The sequence below is a fragment of the Bufo bufo genome, chromosome 2, assembly GCF_905171765.1.
Source record: "Bufo bufo chromosome 2, aBufBuf1.1, whole genome shotgun sequence".
Lineage (NCBI taxonomy): Eukaryota > Metazoa > Chordata > Amphibia > Anura > Bufonidae > Bufo > Bufo bufo.
In genome coordinates, this window is record NC_053390.1 from 480,276,009 (window position 1) to 480,297,386 (window position 21,378).

General features: G+C 46.7%; 1 protein-coding gene across 1 annotated transcript in view; it reads left to right on the top strand.

Annotated features, from left to right (window-relative positions):
* Positions 1 to 21,378, top strand: part of LOC120990940 (la-related protein 6-like) — a 135,233-nt gene that overhangs the window by 15,154 nt on the left and 98,701 nt on the right. The window contains exon 2 of the mRNA XM_040419832.1: positions 12,081 to 12,291. Within this exon, the coding sequence (XP_040275766.1) occupies positions 12,081 to 12,291 (211 nt within the window). The remainder of the gene's footprint in view (positions 1 to 12,080; positions 12,292 to 21,378) is intronic.

Here is a 21,378-nt window from a genome sequence, read left to right on the forward strand (position 1 = left end):
GGAGGACCATCGCAGAACGTCTCAGATGATGACGAAACACAGGTGCCAACTGCTGGGGCTTTCGAAAGTGTGCAGACTAACAAGGAGGGCAGGGGTGAAAACTGGCTCAAAGATGATGAGGCAGAGGAGGACCATGAGGTCCTCGACCTCAAATGGAATCAAGGTCATGCGAGTGACCTGTGTAGTTCAGAGGAAGAGGCGGTGGTCGCACAGAGCCACCAGCACAGCAGAAGAGGGAGCAGGGTGAAAAAGCAGAGCGGCCTTCCACTAGACAGTATGCCTGCTACTGTCCACCGCAGCAAGGGACCGAGCACACCAAAGCCAGCTCCAAGGAGTTCCCTGGCATGGCAGTTCTTCAGACAATGTGCTGACGACAAGACACGAGTGGTTTGCACGCTGTGCAATCAGAGCCTGAAGCGAGGCATAAACATTCTCCATCGGAGCATAACCTGCATGACCAAACATCCAAACATCGAAGTGCAAAGCTTGAGCTGCAGTGGAGTAGGCACCTTAAAAACCTAGAAAGGTCTCTGGCTCCTCCTGCTTCCTCTTCTGCTGCAGTCTCGGCCTCTTCATCCACCTCTGGAGTAACTGTGCCACCTGCCACCCTGCAAACAGAGGATCTGCCAGCAACACCACCACCTGGGTCACCTGCGATCCCTGGCCCTGAATGCCAGCATTTCAAAATTGCTGTCTTTTGAAATGCTGTCATTCCGTCTGGTGAAGACGGAGAGTTTTAAAAGCCTTATGGCGGTGGCTGTCCCACAGTACGTCGTGCCCAGCCGCCACTACTTTTCCAGGCATGCCATCCCTTTCCTGCACAACCAAGTGGGGGACAAAATCAGGTGTGCGCTGCTCATCTCTGTGGCAAGGTGTACCTCACTACGGATACGTGGACCAGTAAGTACGGTCAGGGATGTTATATCTCCATAACAGCACACTGAGTAAATGCAGTGGCGGCTGGGCCGAGGATTGCAGGGTGCTTCAGTTTGCCTCCTGTCGCTTCCTACTCCGCTTCCTCATCCTCTACCGGCTCCTCATCCGGTCAGTGGAACACCTTCACCACCAAATTCAGCACAGCCAGGGGTAAACGACAGCAGGCAGTTTTAAAACGTATCTGTTTGGGGGACAAACCCCACACCGCGCAAGAGCAGTGGACGGGCCTTGAACAACAGACCCATGAGTGGTTGGTGCCAGCGATCCTCAAGCCCGGCCTGGTGGTGTGCGATAATGGGCTAAATCTCGTAGCAGCTCTGGGACTAGCCGTTTGATGCACATCCCTTGCCTGGCGCATGTGCTGAATTTGGTGGTGCAGAGGTTCCTTAAAAATTACCCCGATATGTCAGACCTGCTGCATAAAGTGCTGCGTCTGTGCGTGCTTTCGGCGTTCTCACCCTGCAGCTGTTCGCCTGTCGGCTCTGCAGCATAACTTCGGCATTCTAGCTCACCGCCTCATATGCGACGTGCCCTCATATGCGACGAACTCCACCTTGCACATGCTGGCTAGACTGTGCGAGCAGCAGGCGATAGCGGAGTTTCAGCTGCAGCATGCACGGGTGAGTCGTTCTGCGGAACAGTACCACTTCACCACCAATGACTGGTTCTCCATGCGAGACCTGTGTTCCTTGTTGCGCTGTTTTGAGTACTCCACCAACATGGCCAGTGCCGATAACGCCGTTCTCAGCGTTACTATCCCACTTCTATGCCTCCTTGGAAAAGACGCTGCTGGCGATGATGAAAAAGGATGTGGCACAGGAGGAGGAGGAAGGATCATTTTGTAGGGTTTCCGGCCAGTCATTCACAAGTGGCTCCGAGGGTGGGTTCCTGCACCCACAAATGCCAGGTACACAATTGTCCAGCTAGGGCATAGTTCTGGAGGATGACTAGGTGGAGGATGAGGAGGGGGATATGGAGGAGGAACCTTGTTCACAGCAGGGTGGCACCCAGACCAGCTCATGACCATCACTGGTGCGTGGCTGGGGGGATACAGAGGACACAGACGATACACCTCCCACAGAGGACAGCTTTTCGTTGCCTCTGGGCAGCCTGGCACACATGAGCGATTACATGCTGCAGTGTCTCCGCAACAACCGCCGAGTTGCCCACATTCTAACTTGTGCTGATTACTGGGTGGCCACGCTGCTGGATCCCCATTACAAGGACAACGTACCGTCCTTAATTCCCTGATCGTAAGATGCGCGAGTACAAGCGCACGCCGGTAGATGTGCTGCTGGTGGCATTCCCACCTGAAAGCGAGGGCACAGTGGAAGCACAAGGCGAAGGTAGAGGAAGATGAAGAGGTCACCAATGCAGTTGGGGCACCGCCAGCACCTCAGAAGGCAGGGTTAGCATAGCCAAAATGTGGAAAAGCTTTGTCGGCATGCCACAACAGCCAGCACCACCAGCTGATATGGAACGTCTTAGCAGGAGGCAGCATTTAACCAACATGGTGGAGCAGTATGTGTGCACATGCCTACACCTACTGAATGACTGGTCTGCCGCCTTCAACTTCTGGGTCTCCAAATTGGCACATGACCTGAGCTTGCCCTTTACGCCTTGAGGTGATGGCCTGCCCTGCAGCCAGTGTATTATCTGAACGTGTGTTTAGCACGGCAGGGGGCGTTATCACAGACAAGCGCAGCCGCCTGTCCACAGCCAATGTGGACAAGCTCACGTTGATTAACCCCTTAAGGACCGGGCTCATTTTCACCTTCAGGACCAGGCCATTTTTACAAATCTGACCAGTGTCACTTTGTGGTGATAACTTTAAAACGCTTTGACTTATCCAGGCTGTGGCGAAACCGACCTCGCCACTGGGTTTTGGAGAGGACTGGCTGCTGGCCTCTTGCCCCTGGATTATGGGCCATATACTAACTTTTAAACCCCTGAACCTATTCAAGTGAATTTTGGATAGGTTTGTCCCCAAGTTATACTGTTTAAATTAATGTAAGTTATATGTATGGCCAATGTAAACTCACAAAGTTGTAACAATTTATAATAAGTGTAACTTGTCAGCTTGGGAGGAATATGCGGGTGTGTTTCTATTGTGCCATTGTCCCATTGTGTGTTTAAAGGGTGATGTCTGTCCTATTGTCTGCACATGTGTATTGGTGACTTCTCTTTGTCTTGAGAGATAATTGGATTACGCCTCGGGTGTCTCGAGGGCAGAGAGGAGGAAACCATGATGCATTGTGGGGATGTGTTGTGTCTGTGTGTCCTAAGTGCTGTTTATCTGTCCTATGTCACAGTCTTCATTCTGGTCCCCTAGGGGCGTGTACACCAGATGGGCTGTACTTACATTGTATGTGTTGTAAATTACTGATTGGTTGCATTTTAAATTCCTGTGGGCAGTACTATGTTTGTGGTTTATGAATAAAAGAGGCTGTACGTGAAGTACAGTCAGACCACTGCTTGACCCTCAACACGGAGCCTTGTCTCGTTATTGGGGGGATTCACTGTATGCTGTTAGAAGACCGATTGCCAGAAGTGTAAGCTGATCCCTGTTCGTCTGCTAGCAGCTATTCGTGAGGTTCCAGTTTGGAGTGCTACTTTGTATCCAGTTCGGGAGTTTGGTGTATCCTGCAGTAGCTGTGCCTGTCTCTCAGAAAGGGGCTTATCGCCTGAACGGATTTTAACCCCTTGTCTGCTGAAACGGTCCGTTACACAGGCCATTCTGAGATTGTTTTTTCGACACATATTGTACTTCATGACACTGGTAAAATGGAGTAAAAAAATAATAATTTTTATTTATAAAGTTTCAATTTCTCTACTTCTATAATACATATTAATACCTACAAAAATAGTTATTACTTTACATTTCTCATATGTCTACTTCATGTTAGGATCATTTTGGGAATGACATTTTATTTTTCGGGGACGTTACAAGGCTTAGAAGTTTAGAATAGAGTTGAGCGAACACCTGGATGTTCGGGTTCGAGAAGTTCGGCCGAACTTCCCGGAAATGTTCGGGTTCGGGATCCGAACCCGACCCGAACTTCGTCCCGAATCCGAACCCCATTGAAGTCAATGGGGACCCGAACTTTTGGGCACTAAAAAGGCTGTAAAACAGCCCAGGAAAGAGCTAGAGGGCTGCAAAAGGCAGCAACATGTAGGTAAATCCCCTGCAAACAAATGTGGATAGGGAAATGAATTAAAATTAAAATAAAAAAAATAAAAATGAACCAATATCAATTGGACAGAGGTCCCATAGCAGAGAATCTGGCTTCACGTCAGCAGAGAATCAGTCTCTTCATGCCATAGCAGAGAATCTGGCTTCATGTCAGCGCAGAATCAGTCTTCATGTCATAGCAGAGAATCAGGCTTCACGTCACCCACCACTGGAACAGGCCACTGTCACACATTTAGGCCCCGGCACCCAGACAGAGGAGAGCGGTCCCGTAACAGAGAATCTGGCCTTATGTCAGCGCAGAATCTGTCTTCATGTCATAGCAGAGAATCAAGATTCACGTCACCCACCACTGGAACAGGCCACTGTCACACATTTAGGCCCCGGCACCCAGACAGAGGAGAGCGGTCCCGTAACAGAGAATCTGGCCTTATGTCAGCGCAGAATCTGTCTTCATGTCATAGCAGAGAATCAAGCTTCACGTCACCCACCACTGGAACAGGCCACTGTCACACATTTAGGCCCCGGCACCCAGACAGAGGAGAGAGGTCCTGTAACAGAGAATCTGGCCTTATGTCAGCACAGAATCTGTCTTCATGTCATAGCAGATAATCAGGCATCACGTCACCCACCACTGGAACAGGCCACTGTCACACATTTAGGCCCAGGCACCCAGGCAGAGGAGAGAGGTCCCGTAAAAGAGAATCTGGCCTTATGTCAGCACAGAATCTGTCTTAATGTCATAGCAGAGAATCAGGCTTCACGTCACCCACCACTGGAACAGGCCACTGTCACACATTTAGGCCCCGGCACCCAGACAGAGGAGAGAGGTCCTGTAACAGAGAATCTGGCCTTATGTCAGCGCAGAATCTGTCTTCATGTCATAGCAGAGAATCAGGCATCACGTCACCCACCACTGGAACAGGCCACTGTCACACATTTAGGCCCAGGCACCCAGGCAGAGGAGAGAGGTCCCGTAACAGAGAATCTGGCCTTATGTCAGCGCAGAATCTGTATTCATGTCATAGCAGAGAATCAGGCTTCACGTCACCCACCACTGGAACAGGCCACTGTCACACATTTAGGCGCCAGGAACCCAGACAGAGGAGAGGTTCATTCAACTTTGGGTTGCCCCACAATATAATGGTAAAATGAAATTAAAAATAGTATTGAATGAGGAAGTGCCCTGGAGTAGAATAATATATTGTTAAGGGGAGGTAGTTAATATCTAATCTGCACAAGGGATGGACAGGTCCTGTGGGATCCATGCCTGGTTCATTTTTATGAACGTCAGCTTGTCCACATTGGCTGTAGACAGGCGGCTGCGTTTGTCTGTAATGACGCCCCCTGCCGTGCTGAATACACGTTCAGACAAAACGCTGGCCGCCGGGCAGGCCAGCACCTCCAAGGCATAAAAGGCTAGCTCTGGCCACGTGGACAATTTGGAGACCCAGAAGTTGAATGGGGCCGAACCATCAGTCAGTACGTGGAGGGGTGTGCACAGGTACTGTTCCACCATGTTAGTGAAATGTTGCCTCCTGCTAACACGTTCCGTATCAGGAGGTGGTGCAGTTAGCTGTGGCGTGGTGACAAAACTTTTCCACATCTCTGCCATGCTAACCCTGCCCTCAGAGGAGCTGGCCATGACACAGCTGCGTTGGCGACCTCTTGCTCCTCCTCTGCCTTCGCCTTGGGCTTCCACTGGTTCCCCTGTGACATTTGGGAATGCTCTCAGTAGCGCGTCTACCAACGTGCGCTTGTACTCGCGCATCTTCCTATCACGCTCCAGTGTAGGAAGTAAGGTGGGCACATTGTCTTTGTACCGGGGATCCAGCAGGGTGGCAACCCAGTAGTCTGCACACGTTAAAATGTGGGCAACTCTGCTGTCGTTGCGCAGGCACTGCAGCATGTAGTCGCTCATGTGTGCCAGGCTGCCCAGAGGTAAGGACAAGCTGTCCTCTGTGGGAGGCGTATCGTCATAGTCCTGTGTTTCCCCCCCAGCCACGCACCAGTGATGGGCCCGAGCTGCTTTGGGTGCCACCCCGCTGTGAACATGCTTCATCCTCATCCTCCTCCTCCTCCACCTCCTCCTCATCCTCGTCCTCCTCGTCCTCCAGTAGTGGGCCCTGTCTGGCCACATTTGTACCTGGCCTCTGGTGTTGCAAAAAACCTCCCTCTGAGTCACTTTGAAGAGACTGGCCTGAAAGTGCTAAAAATGACCCCTCTGCCTCCTCTTCCCCCTGGGCCACCTCCTCTTCCATCATCGCCCATAGAAGTGGTATTGTAACGCTGATAACGGCGTCATCGCCACTGGCCATGTTGGTGGAGTACTCGAAACAGCGCAACAGGGCACACAGGTCTCGCATGGAGGCCCAGTCATTGGTGGTGAAGTGGGTCTGATCCGCAGTGCGACTGACCCGTGTGTGCTGCAGCTGAAACTCCACTATGGCCTGCTGCTGCTCGCACAGTCTGTCCAGCATATGCAAGGTGGAGTTCCACCTGGTGGGCACGTCGCATATGAGGCGGTGAGCGGGAAGGCCGAAGTTACGCTGTAGCGCAGACAGGCGAGCAGCGGCAGGGTGTGAACGCCGGAAGCGCGAACAGACGGCCCGCACTTTATGCAGCAGCTCTGACATGTCGGGGTAGTTGCGAATGAACTTATGCACCACCAAATTCAGCACATGCGCCAGGCAAGGGATGTGCATCAAACCGGCTAGTCCCAGAGCTGCAACGAGATTTTGCCTATTATCGCACACCACCAGGCCGGGCATGAGGCTCACCGGCAGCAACCACTCGTCGGTCTGTTGTTCTATACCCCGCCACAACTCCTGTGCAGTGTGGGAGGTGTCCCCCAAACATATGAGTTTCAGAATGGCCTGCTGACGTTTACCCCGTGCTGTGCTGAAGTTGGTGGTGAAGGTGTGTGGCTGACTGGATGAGCAGGTGGAAGAAGAGGAGGAGGAAGCTGAGTAGGAGGAGGAGGAGACAGGAGGCAAAGAATGTTGCCCTGCGATCCTTGGCGGCGGAAGGACGTGCGCCAAATAGCTCTCCGCCTGGGGCCCAGCCGCCACTACATTTACCCAGTGTGCAGTTAGGGAGATATAGCGTGCCTGGCCGTGCTTACTGGTCCACGTATCTGTGGTTAGGTGGACCTTGCCACAGATGGCGTTGCGCAGTGCACACTTGATTTTATCGGACACTTGTTTGTGCAGGGAAGGCACGGCTCTCTTAGAGAAGTAGTGGCGGCTGGGAACAACATACTGTGGGACAGCAAGTGACATGAGCTGTTTGAAGCTGTGTGTGTCCACCAGTCTAAATGACAGCATTTCATAGGCCAGTAGTTTAGAAATGCTGGCATTCAGGGCCAGGGATCGAGGGTGGCTAGGTGAGAATTTACGCTTTCTCTCAAATGTTTGTGAGATGGAGAGCTGAACGCTGCCGTGTGACATGGTTGAGATGCTTGGTGACGCAGGTGGTGGTGTTGGTGGTACATCCCATGTTTGCTGGGCGGCAGGTGCCAACGTTCCTCCAGAGGCGGAGGAAGAGGCCGAGGCGGCGGCGGCAGCAGCAGCAGAAGAGGCCGAGGCGGCAGCAGCAGAAGATGTAGCAGGGGGAGCCTGAGTGACTTCCTTGTTTTTAAGGTGTTTACTCCACTGCAGTTCATGCTTTGCATGCAGGTGCCTGGTCATGCAGGTTGTGCTAAGGTTCAGAACGTTAATGCCTCGCTTCAGGCTCTGATGGCACAGCGTGCAAACCACTCGGGTCTTGTCGTCAGCACATTGTTTGAAGAAGTGCCATGCCAGGGAACTCCTTGAAGCTGCCTTTGGGGTGCTCGGTCCCAGATGGCGGCGGTCAGTAGCAGGCGGAGTCTCTTGGCGGCGGGTGTTCTGATTTTTCCCACTGCTCCCTCTTTTGCTACGCTGTTGGCTCGGTCTCACCACTGCCTCTTCCTCCGAACTGTGAAAGTCAGTGGCACGACCTTCATTCCATGTGGGGTCTAGGACCTCATCGTCCCCTGCATCGTCTTCCACCCAGTCTTGATCCCTGACCTCCTGTTCAGTCTGCACACTGCAGAAAGACGCAGCAGTTGGCACCTGTGTTTCATCATCATCAGAGACGTGCTGAGGTGGTATTCCCATGTCCTCATCATCAGGAAAAATAAGTGGTTGTGCGTTAGTGCATTCTATCTCTTCCACCCCTGGGGAAGGGCTAGGTGGATGCCCTTGGGAAACCCTGGCAGCAGAGTCTTCAAACAGCATAAGAGACTGCTGCATAACTTGAGGCTCAGACAGTTTCCCTGATATGCATGGGGGTGATGTGACAGACCGATGGGCTTGGTTTTCATGCGCCATCTGTGCGCTTTCTGCAGAAGACTGGGTGGGAGATAATGTGAACGTGCTGGATCCACTGTCGGCCACCCAATTGACTAATGCCTGTACCTGCTCAGGCCTTACTATCCTTAGAACGGCATTGGGCCCCACCAAATATCGCTGTAAATTCTGCTGGCTACTGGGACCTGAGGTAGTTGGTTCACTAGGACGTGTGGCTGTGGCAGAACGGCCACGTCCTCTCCCAGCACCAGAGGGTCCACTAACACCACCACGACCATGTCCACGTCCGCGTCCCTTATTAGATGTTTTCCTCATTGTTCCCGTTCACCACAATTTTGAGAATGGCAAATTTGGGAATGCTTTTTCAACCCAGAACAAAAAGTCTGCTTTGACGGTCACTACAAATAACTTGACCAGCTAAAACTGTGCATATTTGGTTGAATAGAGATGTGAGACCTGTTTTTTTTTGCGCTGTATGACAGTTATAGGTTTAATCACAGAATGACACTTCTATCAGCACGCTAGCGTGTGTCTTAGGTTTTTCTGAATGTTACTATCAATAACTTCAATGTAAGATTTTCTTTTTGGGATAGATTTCAAGTAGGCCTGAAATACCACAAACTAGTTATTTTGAGAATGGCAAATTTGGGAATGCTTTTTCAACCCAGAACAAAAAGTCTGCTTTGACGGTCACTACAAATAACTTGACCAGCTAAAACTGTGCAGATTTGGTTGAATAGAAATGTCAGGTCTATTTTTTAGGCGCTGGGTGACAGGCTCAACTTGCCCCTGATGTAATATATGGCCAAAAAATAACCAGACTGTTGATGGTTAAATGCACTTCGGTGACACAGGCTCAGCCTGCAGCTGATGTAGTATATGGCCAAAAAATAACCAGACTGTTGATGGTTAAATGCACTTCGGTGACACAGGCTCAGCCTGCAGCTGATGTAGGATATAGCACAAAATAACCACACTATCGATGGTTAAATACACTTGGTGATAGCTCGTGCTGGCGCACCACAAGTCACAAAATGGCCGCCGATCACCCCAGAAAAAAAGTGATCTAAAAACGCTCTGGGCAGCCTCAAAAAAGTGAGCAAGTCAGTAATAGCACTTCAATGATCCACAGCTGCAGATCGATCACAATGAAGTCTTTTGGAGGAGTTAATCTGCCTAATCTCGCCCTAACGTCGCAGCTGCAACCTCTCCCTATACTGATCATAGCAGAGTGACGTGCGGCGCTACGTGACTCCAGCTTAAATAGAGGCTGGGTCACATGGTGCACTGGCCAATCACAGCCATGCCAATAGTAGGCAAGGCTGTGATGGCCTCTTGGGGCAAGTAGTATGACGCTTGTTGATTGGCTGCTTTGCAGCCTTTCAAAAAGCGCCAAGAAAGCGCCGAACACCGAACCCGAACCCAGACTTTTACGAAAATGTTCGGGTCCGTGTCACGGACACCCCAAAATTCGGTAAGAACCCGAACTATACAGTTCGGGTTCGCTCATCCCTAGTTTAGAAGTAAATCTTGAAATTTCTCAGAAATTTTAAAAAAACTACTTTTTAAGGACCTGTTCAGGTCTGAAGTTACTTTGTGAAGCTTACATAATAGAAACCACCCAAAAATGACCCCATTCTAGAAACTACACTCTTCAAGGTATTCAAAACTGGTTTTACAAACGTCGTTAACCCTTTAGGTGTTCCACAAGAATTAATGGAAAATAGATACAATTTCAAAATTTCACTTTTTTGGCAGATTTTCCATTTTAATATTTTTTTTTCAGTTACAAAGCAAGGGTTAACAGCCAAACAAAACTCAATATTTATGGCCCTGATTATGTAGTTTACAGAAACACCCCATATGTGGTCGTAAACTTCTGTACAGGCACATGGCAGGGCGCAGAAGGAAAGGCATGCCATACAGTTTTTGGAAGGCAGATTTTGCTGGACTTACTAGTTTTTTTTTTTACACCATGTCTCATTTGAAGCCCCCCTGATGCACCCCTAGAGTAGAAACTCCAAAAAAGTGACCCCATTTTAGAAACTACGGGATAGGGTGGAAGTTTTGTTGGTACTAGTTTAGGGTACATATGATTTTTGGGTGCTCTATATTACACTTTTTGTGAGGCAAGGTAACAAGAAATAGCTGTTTTGGCACAGTTTTTATTTTTTGTTACTTACTAAATTGATCTCACAGGTTAGATCATGTGGTATTTTTATAGAGCAGGTTGTCACGGACGCGGAGATACCTAATATGTATACAATTTTTTATTTATCTAAGTTTTACACAATGATTTCATTTTTTAAACAAAAAAAATCATGTTTTAGTGTTTCCATAGTCTGAGAGCCATAGTTTTTTCAGTTTTTGGGCGATTATCTTGGGTAGGGTATGATTTTTGCGGGATGAGATGACTGTTTGGCACTATTTTGGGGTGCATATGACTTTTTGATTGCTTGCTATTACACTTTTTGTGATGTAAGGTGAAAAAAAATGGTTTATTTAGCACAGTTTTAATTTTTTAGGGTGTTCATCTGAGTGGTTAGGTCATTTGATATTTTTATAGAGCCTGTCGATACGGACGCGGCGATACCCAATATGTATACTTTTTATTTATTTATGTAAGTTTTACACAATAACAGCTTTTTTCAAACAAAAAAGGATGTTTTAGTGTGTCCATATTCTGAGCCACTCTGCCACTCTGAGCCAAAATGATGCCAACATAAAGTAGACATATAGGGAATGTTAAGTAATAAATATTTTATGAGGTATCACTTTGTTTTAAAAGCAGAGAAATTGCAAATTTTGAAAATTGCAAATTTTTCTAATTTTTAGGTAAATTTGGGATTTTTTTTATAAATAAAGGTGAAATATATTGACTTAAATTTATGACTATCATGAAGTACAATGTGTCAAGAGAAAACAATCTCTGAATGGCTTGGATAAGTAAAAGCGTTCTAATGATATTACCACATAAAGTGAGATGTCAGATTTGCAAAATTAGGCCTGGTCAGGAAGGTGGCAAATGGCTCGGATGTGAAGTGGTTAAGGCATTTTGTACTTTTAATAGACTTTCCTCCCCCCCTTGCCCCCCCCCCGACCTTTCCCTGTGCGCTTAGTCAGCAGTGTGAGGAATACAGTCTCTCAATGGGGCCGCATCGCAGGGAGTACGGCAGGAACACACATTGCTGCTCTTGCTTGTGCCCCCTGGAGTTTTACTAAATGCTGGCATAGCACATGGGTACCCTGTAACCATGTGCTATGCCAGAATTAGCTGAGCGGAGCTCTAAGCTAAGAGTCCTGCATGTCAGCTTTTAGCTTAGCGAAGCAGACATAGACAGGAGCCCGCTCCGCTCAGCTAATCCTAGCACAGCACATGGTTATAGGGTACCCATGTGCTATCTCAGCATTTAGTAAAACTCCAGGGGGCACGGGCAGGAGCACACATTACAAAAACCATTAATAAAGTATATTATAAAATGTATTTTTCATTATGGCATTAGGGACATTTTAAAAAGTCATAATTGCTATATACGTAGCTAATCCCTATGTAACTAATTACTAGTTCTGTCAGAAGGATAGGAAATGAGCAATTTTTTTTATTTTTTTATACCCCTTTCTAGAAGTTTCTGTGACCTGAATGACACTATGGATGATGACTCATATGATAGAGATTGTACAATTCCTGATATAAAGCTAATTCGTAGCATTGTAAACCAAGTGGAGTTCTACTTGTCAGATGAAAACTTGTCTCATGATGCATTTTTACTCAAGCATGTCCAAAAAAACAAAATGGGCTTCGTAAGCATCAAACTACTCACTTCCTTCAAAAAGGTATGTACTGATATTTCATTATGGGAAAGTTTTTCAAATATCATATTGTCATGGTTCATTGTAATTAGAGGAAACCATATATTGAAATGAAATAAGGACTAGGAATTCTGAGTTCAACTAGGAATTCTGAGTTCAATCTTCCAATCGAACCCCCCCCCCCCCCCCGGATAGTCATCTACTATTGATTGCTGTTTTTATCACAATATACTTTAGAGTAGGATGAGAATTGTGGGACCCTCTAGTCATCTAGCTGACTGTATCACATAGTTGATGGAGGTTAATCGGCTTCTCTAGCAATGGGTACTGCATGTCACAACACACTCCCATCTTAAGTAAAGAGACTTCTGATATGTTCAGAATGATGAGCAAACCTTTTGAGATTAGATTTATTTCAGGTTCATCAATTTTTTATTTATTTTTTATTAGGACCCAAATCAATTTTACCAGAACCAAAGTGGTCCCAATTGCTCTGAAAATTGGTACATAACACCTTCTAGTCTCCTATGACTCCTGGAAATTTGGGGATGGTCTTTTTTTTTTTTTTGTGAATTTTTGCTTCTCCCACCCCCCTAATTTCTTGAATCCAATGACGGCAATATCAAATAAGATCAGTGACACTTGGCTTATCGGTGACACTTAGCTATCAGTGATACATAGCTATGGGTAAATGCAAGTTTGATGGCGTTAATGAACAGCATGTTTAAAAACGCACTTCGCTGTCACATGTCAAGCTTTTTCATATTCCAAATCTTCAAAAAATTAAGGGCAGATGGTGTTTAAACGCATAGGAGATTTATGAAACTGGTGTAAAAAAAAGAACTAGCTTAGTTGCCCATAGCAACCAATCAGAATCCACATTATTCAGAGCTTCTTTGGAATCAGATTGGTTGCTATGGGCAACTAAGCCAGTTCTACTTTACATCAGGTTGATCTCCCGCATAGTGTTATGGGAAAAATTGTGGCTTTTATGGGGACCAAAAATAATGACTTCACAGGGGTAGAGTATTAAACACACAAGTGTTACTTGTTAGAAAAAAGAGTGGCTTTTTAGGACTAAGTCTCCTAAAATTATGCATTAATGGGCAGAATGCATGCAAAAATTATAATTGTCAGAAGAAAGTGTCTAATTCTGAAAAGTCTCCCTTTTGAGAGCAGCAGTAGTACAGTGTAGAAAAGGTAGGGTAATAGCGGGATGTGGCTGTAACCGTAACAGCAAAGTATGGAACATATGTCAGTAGATCAGCTGTTTATGGGTAGTGGTAATACTGGCAGATGCAGCGAGGAGTAGCAGCCACAGCAGTGGCTGCAGCAGTCGTAAGGTACATGTTAGAAGGTAGGCAGTGGCTTGATGGCAGCAGCCATATGGAATATGATGGCAGGTTGAGATGGCCTCGCGGTTCGCCCGCCAGTAGTTTTCGCAGTGAACTTTGCGCGTTTGCGATTTGCCGAACATGCGAACATATGGTGATGTCCAGCGGCGCCATATTCTTTTTGCATTGCGCCAAACTTTGACCCATGACACATCCATTAGGTGGGACAGGACAGCCAATTTAGATGTTTCAGCACATGGACACACCCCCACCCTATCAAAGAACCCTATCTGGCAGCCATTTTACATTCTGTAGAAAAGACAAAGGTAATAGTGGCTCACTGTGCCTTTTAACAAAGGAGTGGTGCTGCAAAGCCCTGTTGGTCCACCAAACCAACACAATAGTATATGTAGAAAGTAAAAAATTGGGCTGAGCACTCAAATACTGGAATAATGCATGTATAGAGTCATCAATTATTTATTCTCTGCAAAGCTTACACAATAAAAACAATATAAAACTGACATATATAGCAATTACGGACATAAGATAAATTCAGCATAAAATGGATCCAAATACATGTGACGATATAATGAAATATAATCTCAGTTGATCCTCTCACATGAAGGGGTTAAATGCATGTAGTAGTAGAATCAGCAGGTTTGGTGTGTGTATCCACCTCAGGTTATAATGGTAAGTGTGTATACACCTCAAGTTCAGTTTGCCAGTGTCATTAATAGATTAATCGGCAGGTGTGTTCCTCCACCTGCAGGAATACACCCACTCTATTCCAAGACAGATTGGTAACAAATGAAGCTGTCATAGGTAATCTGTAAAACAATCATAAAATAGGCGATATGGCAGAAAGATTTGCGGTGTATGTGTGGCGTCCCACTATACCGCACTGCCTAAAACGCCTTTTACCTTTCCGGACGGCTTCTATTGCTGTAAATGTCCTTTTTGTGAACTGGCCTGTTCATATGATCCTTAATTTGCCAGGTTTGTGGTGAGTTTTACAGGGATCTCAAGGTGTGTAATGCAGCCAGTGTCCGGCAACACCAGTGAGTCTGTGGGGTTCCAGAGGGATATCTTGCAATCTGGATTTTTCAAAGAAGACAGTGGATAAAGGCAAATAATTTGTTCATGCGTACATACAGCAGGTCCTAACCAAACGCGTTTCGGGGTTTCCACTATACCCCTTCCTCAGTGGTGACCTGCTGGGGCAACTGACTTCCACTTTTATACCTCTTGGAAGACTTGTGGAAAACCAAGATTCAAGTTCCAGATACAATCAGGGGTGGATTATATTAAAATGTTCAATATTCTGTAAAATATCGACCAAATAACCATAATCTTCAACTTGCCTATCTACAAACAGAATGAATGAACAAATTCTGTCAGGAATGCGTTTTTATCACCAGAACTGCTTCATGGTAGCATAAAACAATATCAATTTATCCAAATGTGCCAGAGATACAAGAATGTGTAATCAATTATAGAAAAAGTGTATTAAAAAACTTATATATATGTATACATATGCATTTTTAAGATATTCATAGATATTCTATAACCTTATATTCACTGTTAGTGCATATCTGGGAACAGTGTAAATGGACAGATACTGGCTGAAAAGCATAAAATCGCACATGCAGTTTTGATGCGTTTTTGATGCGTTTTTGCTCATACAATGGGCCAGATTTATCATTAGCTCAAGTCAGAATAATGGAGCGAAAGTCGCAAAAATTTGCGACTTTTTTCTGCTTTGCGCTATGATCGCCAGTTTTCTGAAAGTGGGCATGTTTTCTTATGTAAATGAATCTCTAGACAGATTTACTATTGCGACTATTTAAAAAGTCGCAAAAAAGTCACAAAAAAATGCGCAATTTCACTCCAGTGAGGACCATGTTTATCTTATGAGACTTTTTAATAGAACATGCAACTTTTTCGTAAAGACGTGCGACTTTTGAAAAGCTGCTTACTGACTGATAAATTGCTACCGTCAAACCACATTTATTAAAGTCTTAAAGGGCCGATCATAAATCTGACTTGGCTAAAACTGACTTTAGCCATATGTGAAAGTGGAGTGAGCTGTCAGAGTAATGATAAATCTGGCCCAATGCGTTTTCATCACCAGAACTGCTTAAATATGACAACGTTTTAAATGGTTCCAAACATATCTGAAATACATAAAGTGCAATCTATTGTATAAAATGTATTACAGACCAATGCATATATATACATATGAATTTATATAAATCTCTATGAATGTATGTATGTATATATATATATATATATATATATATATATATATATATGAATATCTCTATGAATGCATATATACATATGCATTCATAGAGATATTCATATAAAATACATTGAAAGTAGTATATATTAAAAATATATATTTAAAAGCCGGTATACATATGTGTTTGTAGATGAGTTCAAGGGCGTTCTTTTCATGACCATGTGTTTAATTGATTGGAGATGCAGGTGGGGGCACATGGTCATGAAAAGAACGCCCTTGAACTCATCTACAAACACACATGCGATTACTATGTGCAAATGTATCTGGAGCGAGCCATCCACCATGCACGGTCACTTCTGGCACTCCCAGGACGCCGACACATGGCTCTGCAGTGTGGGCTTTTTTTTTTAACATGTCATAAGTCGCGGTAATCCCAACACTCACATAGGGGCGACCGCCTTAAGAAGGCACCTGGCCTCCCATCACCGAGCCCAGTGGGAGCAATGCCGTCAGAACCCACAAAGCCACACTCCCGGCGCTCCACGTCCTGCCTCTTCTTCTCCTCTCTCCTCCCATTTGTCCTCCACTCCATCTTCCACCATGCCGTTGTCACGTTTATCTGGCAGAGCGCAGGCTTCCGTGGCCCAAATGTTCGAGCATAAAAAGTTAATGACGCCAGATAACCCTCTTGCCCGACGGCTCACCGCTGGCTTAACGGAACTGCTAGCCCGCCAACTACTGCCATATAAACTGGTGGACTCGGAGGCCTTTAGAAAATTTGTGGCTATTGGCACACCACAATGGAAGGTCCCCAGAAGGAAATCTCTCTCCCAGAAGGGCATCCCAGAGCTATGTGGCCACGTTCATCAGCAAATGAATATATCTCTGGCACACAGTGTTGGTGCCACAATACATCTGACCACAGACAAGTGGTCTAGGAAACACGGGCAGGGAAGGTACATAACTTTACTGCCCACTAGGTGAACCTTCTGACGGCCGTCAAGCATGTAACCCATGGCTGTGGATTTGGTGTTGCCTCCAAGGATTGCATACAGGCCTGTCTCTTCTTCTTCTCCTCCTTGGCTGACTCCTCCTTTTCCACTGCTACCGCCTCTTCCGCTGCGCCCCCCAAGCTCCTCAGATTCGACGTGCCAGATGAGACGTTGCCATGCTGTGCTGTGGCTGTTGTGCCTGTAAGCCAAGAGCCACACTGGTCCTGCACTGCTTTCAGCTCTACAGTCACAAGCTGATCAGTTGCTAACCCCGCTCAATTTGACAGTTTGTAAAGTGGTGTGTGACAATCTGCTGAGCACGCTGAAACAGGGCAAAATGACACACGTGCCGTGCATGGCACAAGTCCTGAACTTAGTCGTGCAGCGATTTGTTGCCAAATACCCCAGGGTCCAGGATGTCTTGCGGCAAGCCAGGAAAATCTCTGGCCATTTTAGAAGATCTTAAACGGCCATGGCTCGCCTTGCTGACGTTCAGCGGTGACACCACTTGCTCGTCAGACGTCTGATTTGTGACAGCCTGACACGCTGGAACTCCACCTTGTATATGCTTGATAGGCTGTTAACAACTATCTGTACGAACTCTGCAGCAGGACAGCTTCTGGGGAGCTTTGTTTCTTTTCACAGCGCCAGTGGCTGCTCATGTGTGACGCATGCAGACTTCTGCGGCCATTTGATAAGATCACCAAACTGGTCAATCGCAGCCAGGGCGCCATCAGTGACCTCATACCTTACGCCTTTTTTCTGGAGCGTGCATTTCACTGTGTCATTGATTAAGCAGTCGAGGTGCAGGAGCTGGAAGATGAGGAAGTCGCAATGCTGAATGAATTTCCAGGGGGGGGGGCTACTCCATCCAGTGGGCGCAAAATCTTAGGGGGTGCCAGCAGGGACGCACCGCCAATTAGGCAAAGTGAGGCGATCAACCCAGGCAGCAGGCTCTGCTCACAAGTGTGGGGCGGCAGCAGGTCACAGGGAGATGAGTGCCTCTATTATGGAAGCGCTTATCCCCATAGTCATCTGTATTGCCACCTTCAGGACAGCGATAGAGATGGATGTGCGGGGCAGGGTAGTGAGAGGTGTCTCCCTTCCCCGTTCCTCTGGTAGGCTGCAAGCCTAGTTCCTGTAGCCTATCGGAGGCAATGACGTCATTGCATCGTCTAAATCGTACAGCTCGGGACACAGGCCGGAAGAGGCCTGCATCGCTGCCATGGAGGCAAGTATAAGTGTTTGTTTATTTTTTTTATACATGGTACAATACTGGCTACTGGCACATGATTGGGGGGCCATCTATGGGGGCTCTTCTTACTGGCACATGATTGGAGGGCCATCTATGGGAGGCACTAATTATTGGCACATGATTGGGGGGCATTTATGGGGGCACATCTTACTGGCACATTATTGGGTGGCACTATGGGGGGACTTCTTACTGGCACATTATTGGGGGAATCTACTGAGGCCACAAAGGATTATTTTATATGGGGGGCTCTGTATAGTGGCATTTTATACTGGGGCACATGATGGTGGGTACTACGGGGAAGGGGAGAGAGGAGTACTATGGGGTCATCTACGGGGGCACTAAGAAGGGGTATTTTATACTTGCAAATTATGGGGGAAACTGAGGGCATCTACTGGGGGCACTATATATGGGGCATTTTATACTGGTACATTATGGGGGGCACTAGGAGGAAAGGGGGAGAGGAGCACTATGGGGATATTTTATACTGGCATATTATGGGGGCACTATGGGGACATTAGCTCAACTGCGGGCATTAAAAGGGGGTATTTTTTTCACATTATAAGGAGAATTATTACTTCTGGGGGCATTAAGGTGGGCTTAATTACTACTGGGGGTCTAGGGGGAACATGATTAGTAGTATGGGCACTATGGAGCATTATTACTTCTGGGGCACAGTGGGGACATGCTGGGGCACTGTAGGAGCACTATTACTACCATGTGTGCTCTAGTATAGAATTATTCCTATTGGTGGGACTTTTTGGAGCACTAAAACTGTGGGGGCACCTTGGCACAGTATCCGTTTACCACAATTATTTTTGGGGGTCGTTATGTTCACACTATTAGTGTCAGGGGCACTATTTGCTGGGCGCAGTTATTTTGGGGCACTGTGTACCAATAATTATTAAAGGGCACTATCTGTATGGTACTATTATTATCAGGGGTTTATCTGTTTCTGCAGTATAGTATTGGGGATGGTAGGATGATTTGTCCAGAAGATGGGAGGATAATGGAAAAGTAGTAAACTAAGATTTTTTTTTTTGTCAAGCTGCAGAGACGAGAAATGGCTGAAAAATGGCCGTCTGGTCTGAAAGGATTAGATAAGGAAAGAGAACATCTACATTAAAGGAGACATCACTGGATGTAAGAGGTATGTGCGCTGTATTACCCTCTATGTTCTGTAGTGATGAGAGGGTGGATATAGAATTTGGCCCACACTGTAGCAGCCTGGCCCTAGACTTCAGGTTACACTGTGTGCGCACCGGGTGCTGGCAACCCATGCTACGCCACTGACTCCATCTGAGACAAGTCAGCAGGAGTCTGAAGAGAAGTCACAGGAGGATGGTGGCTGGGGGGAGGAGGAGCAAGAAGAGCAGGCTTTGAGCGGGACTTAAAACTTTTCGGGGATCCCTGGTGTTGTCCGTGGCTGGGGGGAGGAGACAGGACGACCTTCTCCAGGGCGATCAGCAGGAGCCAGGGCGCTCCACCGCTTCCAATTTAGCAAAAAAAAAATGGGGGCCTTCATGCTCCTGTGTTTGAAGAGGGACCCCCATATAAAAAGCATAAAGGGCAAGGACCAGTACTGGGTGGCAACGTACTTAGACCCCCGGTACAAACACAAAATGGCGGACATGTTGCCAGCATCACAGAGGGATGTCAGAATGCAGCATTTCCAGGCCTTGCTGCGAGAGATGCTGCATTCTGCTGTTGCGGGTGCTGGAAGCGGAATTTCCACCCACAGAGAAACATTTGCAGGTACCAATCCTACAACGCCTGCAAGAATAGGGTGGTTTGAAGATGTGTTGGTCCCTTCGGATATGAGATCATTGTTGCAGCCAAGCCAACGACAGCCGTCCTCCGGATCCAGCCTCAGGGAACGCCTAGACCGACAGGTGGCCGACTACATCGGGTTAACGGCCGATGTGGACGCTCTTAGAAGCGAGGAACCCCTGGAATACTGGGTGTGCAGGCTTGACATGTGGCCAGAGCCAGCACAATTTGCCATGGAACTCTTGGCTTGCCCCCTCATCCAGTGTCCTGTCTAAAAGGACGTTCAGCGCAGCAGGGGGGATTGTGACCGATAAGCGCACTCGCCTAGCGCACGACTACCTCACATTTCTAAAAATGAATGAGGCATGGATCTCGGAGGAATTCAACACCTATGATGACGTGTAATTGAATTTCCTCATGCCAGCCCACACATATCCACCACAACCCAGAACAAAAACAAAACAAAATAGCTGATCTTAAGGAGACCAGCTACAGAAAACACTATGGAGCCTCATTTAAAAGTCTTGACACAGCAATCCAAAGTGCAAAGCTCCCTGGGAAATGGTAATATGCAAAATAACTGTGGAACCCCAGTTATGGGTCTTCAACACAGTGAAAGCCATATATCCCTCAAAGGAAGGAAAACCGAGAAAAGGGGTGTCCCCATTACAGAGATCAGATGTCTGGCTTTCACTGTGTTGAAGACCCATAACTGGGGCTCCACAGTTATTTTGCATACCACCCAGAACAAAGAATGGTCCTTGTCTTATGTATATACATCGGCATAACAGGCATTTTCTGTCAGGTAAATGCCTAATTTTTGGGGCATGTACTGGCCTACAGTAAAATTATCCAGTGACCGCCTAATGTACCTCCAGCCACATAATAACAAGTTATTTTCGGTCAGGTGAATGCCTAATGTTTGGGGCCTGTACTCCAGTTTGCTACAGTAGAATTCTTATCCATTGACCCCATAATGTACCTCGAGCCACATAATCACAAGTTCTTTTTTGTCAGGTGAATGCCTATTTTTTAGGGCCCGTACTCCCGTGGCCTAAAATAAAAAAAATTCTAGGCTCCAGCAGGGCACATATTTTGATAGTTTCCCTTTTAAAACGCATAAAAATGGCCCCTGATTAAAATACATATTTTGTTTGTGGGAATTTTTGCCAATGATCCCCCTCTGCTATGTCACTGTCCATGTTGTGGAACTATTTGTGCACTTCTAGTAAGTATTTGGTGGCTGCAAATATGACCTGAAGGTTTTTCAGGTTTGCCTGCAATTAAATTCAACGGGGCCCGCCGCGAACTTCGTGAACATTTGATTGCGTTCGCGCACAGTCCTGGCCAATGTTTGTCCATCACTAATGGCAGGCAGTCAGCAACAGTGACAAGGTGTGGCACCATCAGCAAGACTAGATCTATTCATCATCCACAGCCAGAGGAGTGTGAAAATCCTCCTGCATATTGGTTCATTTTGACAAAAATGACGTTTTGGGTGTCGCCATGCACCCCTGCTGA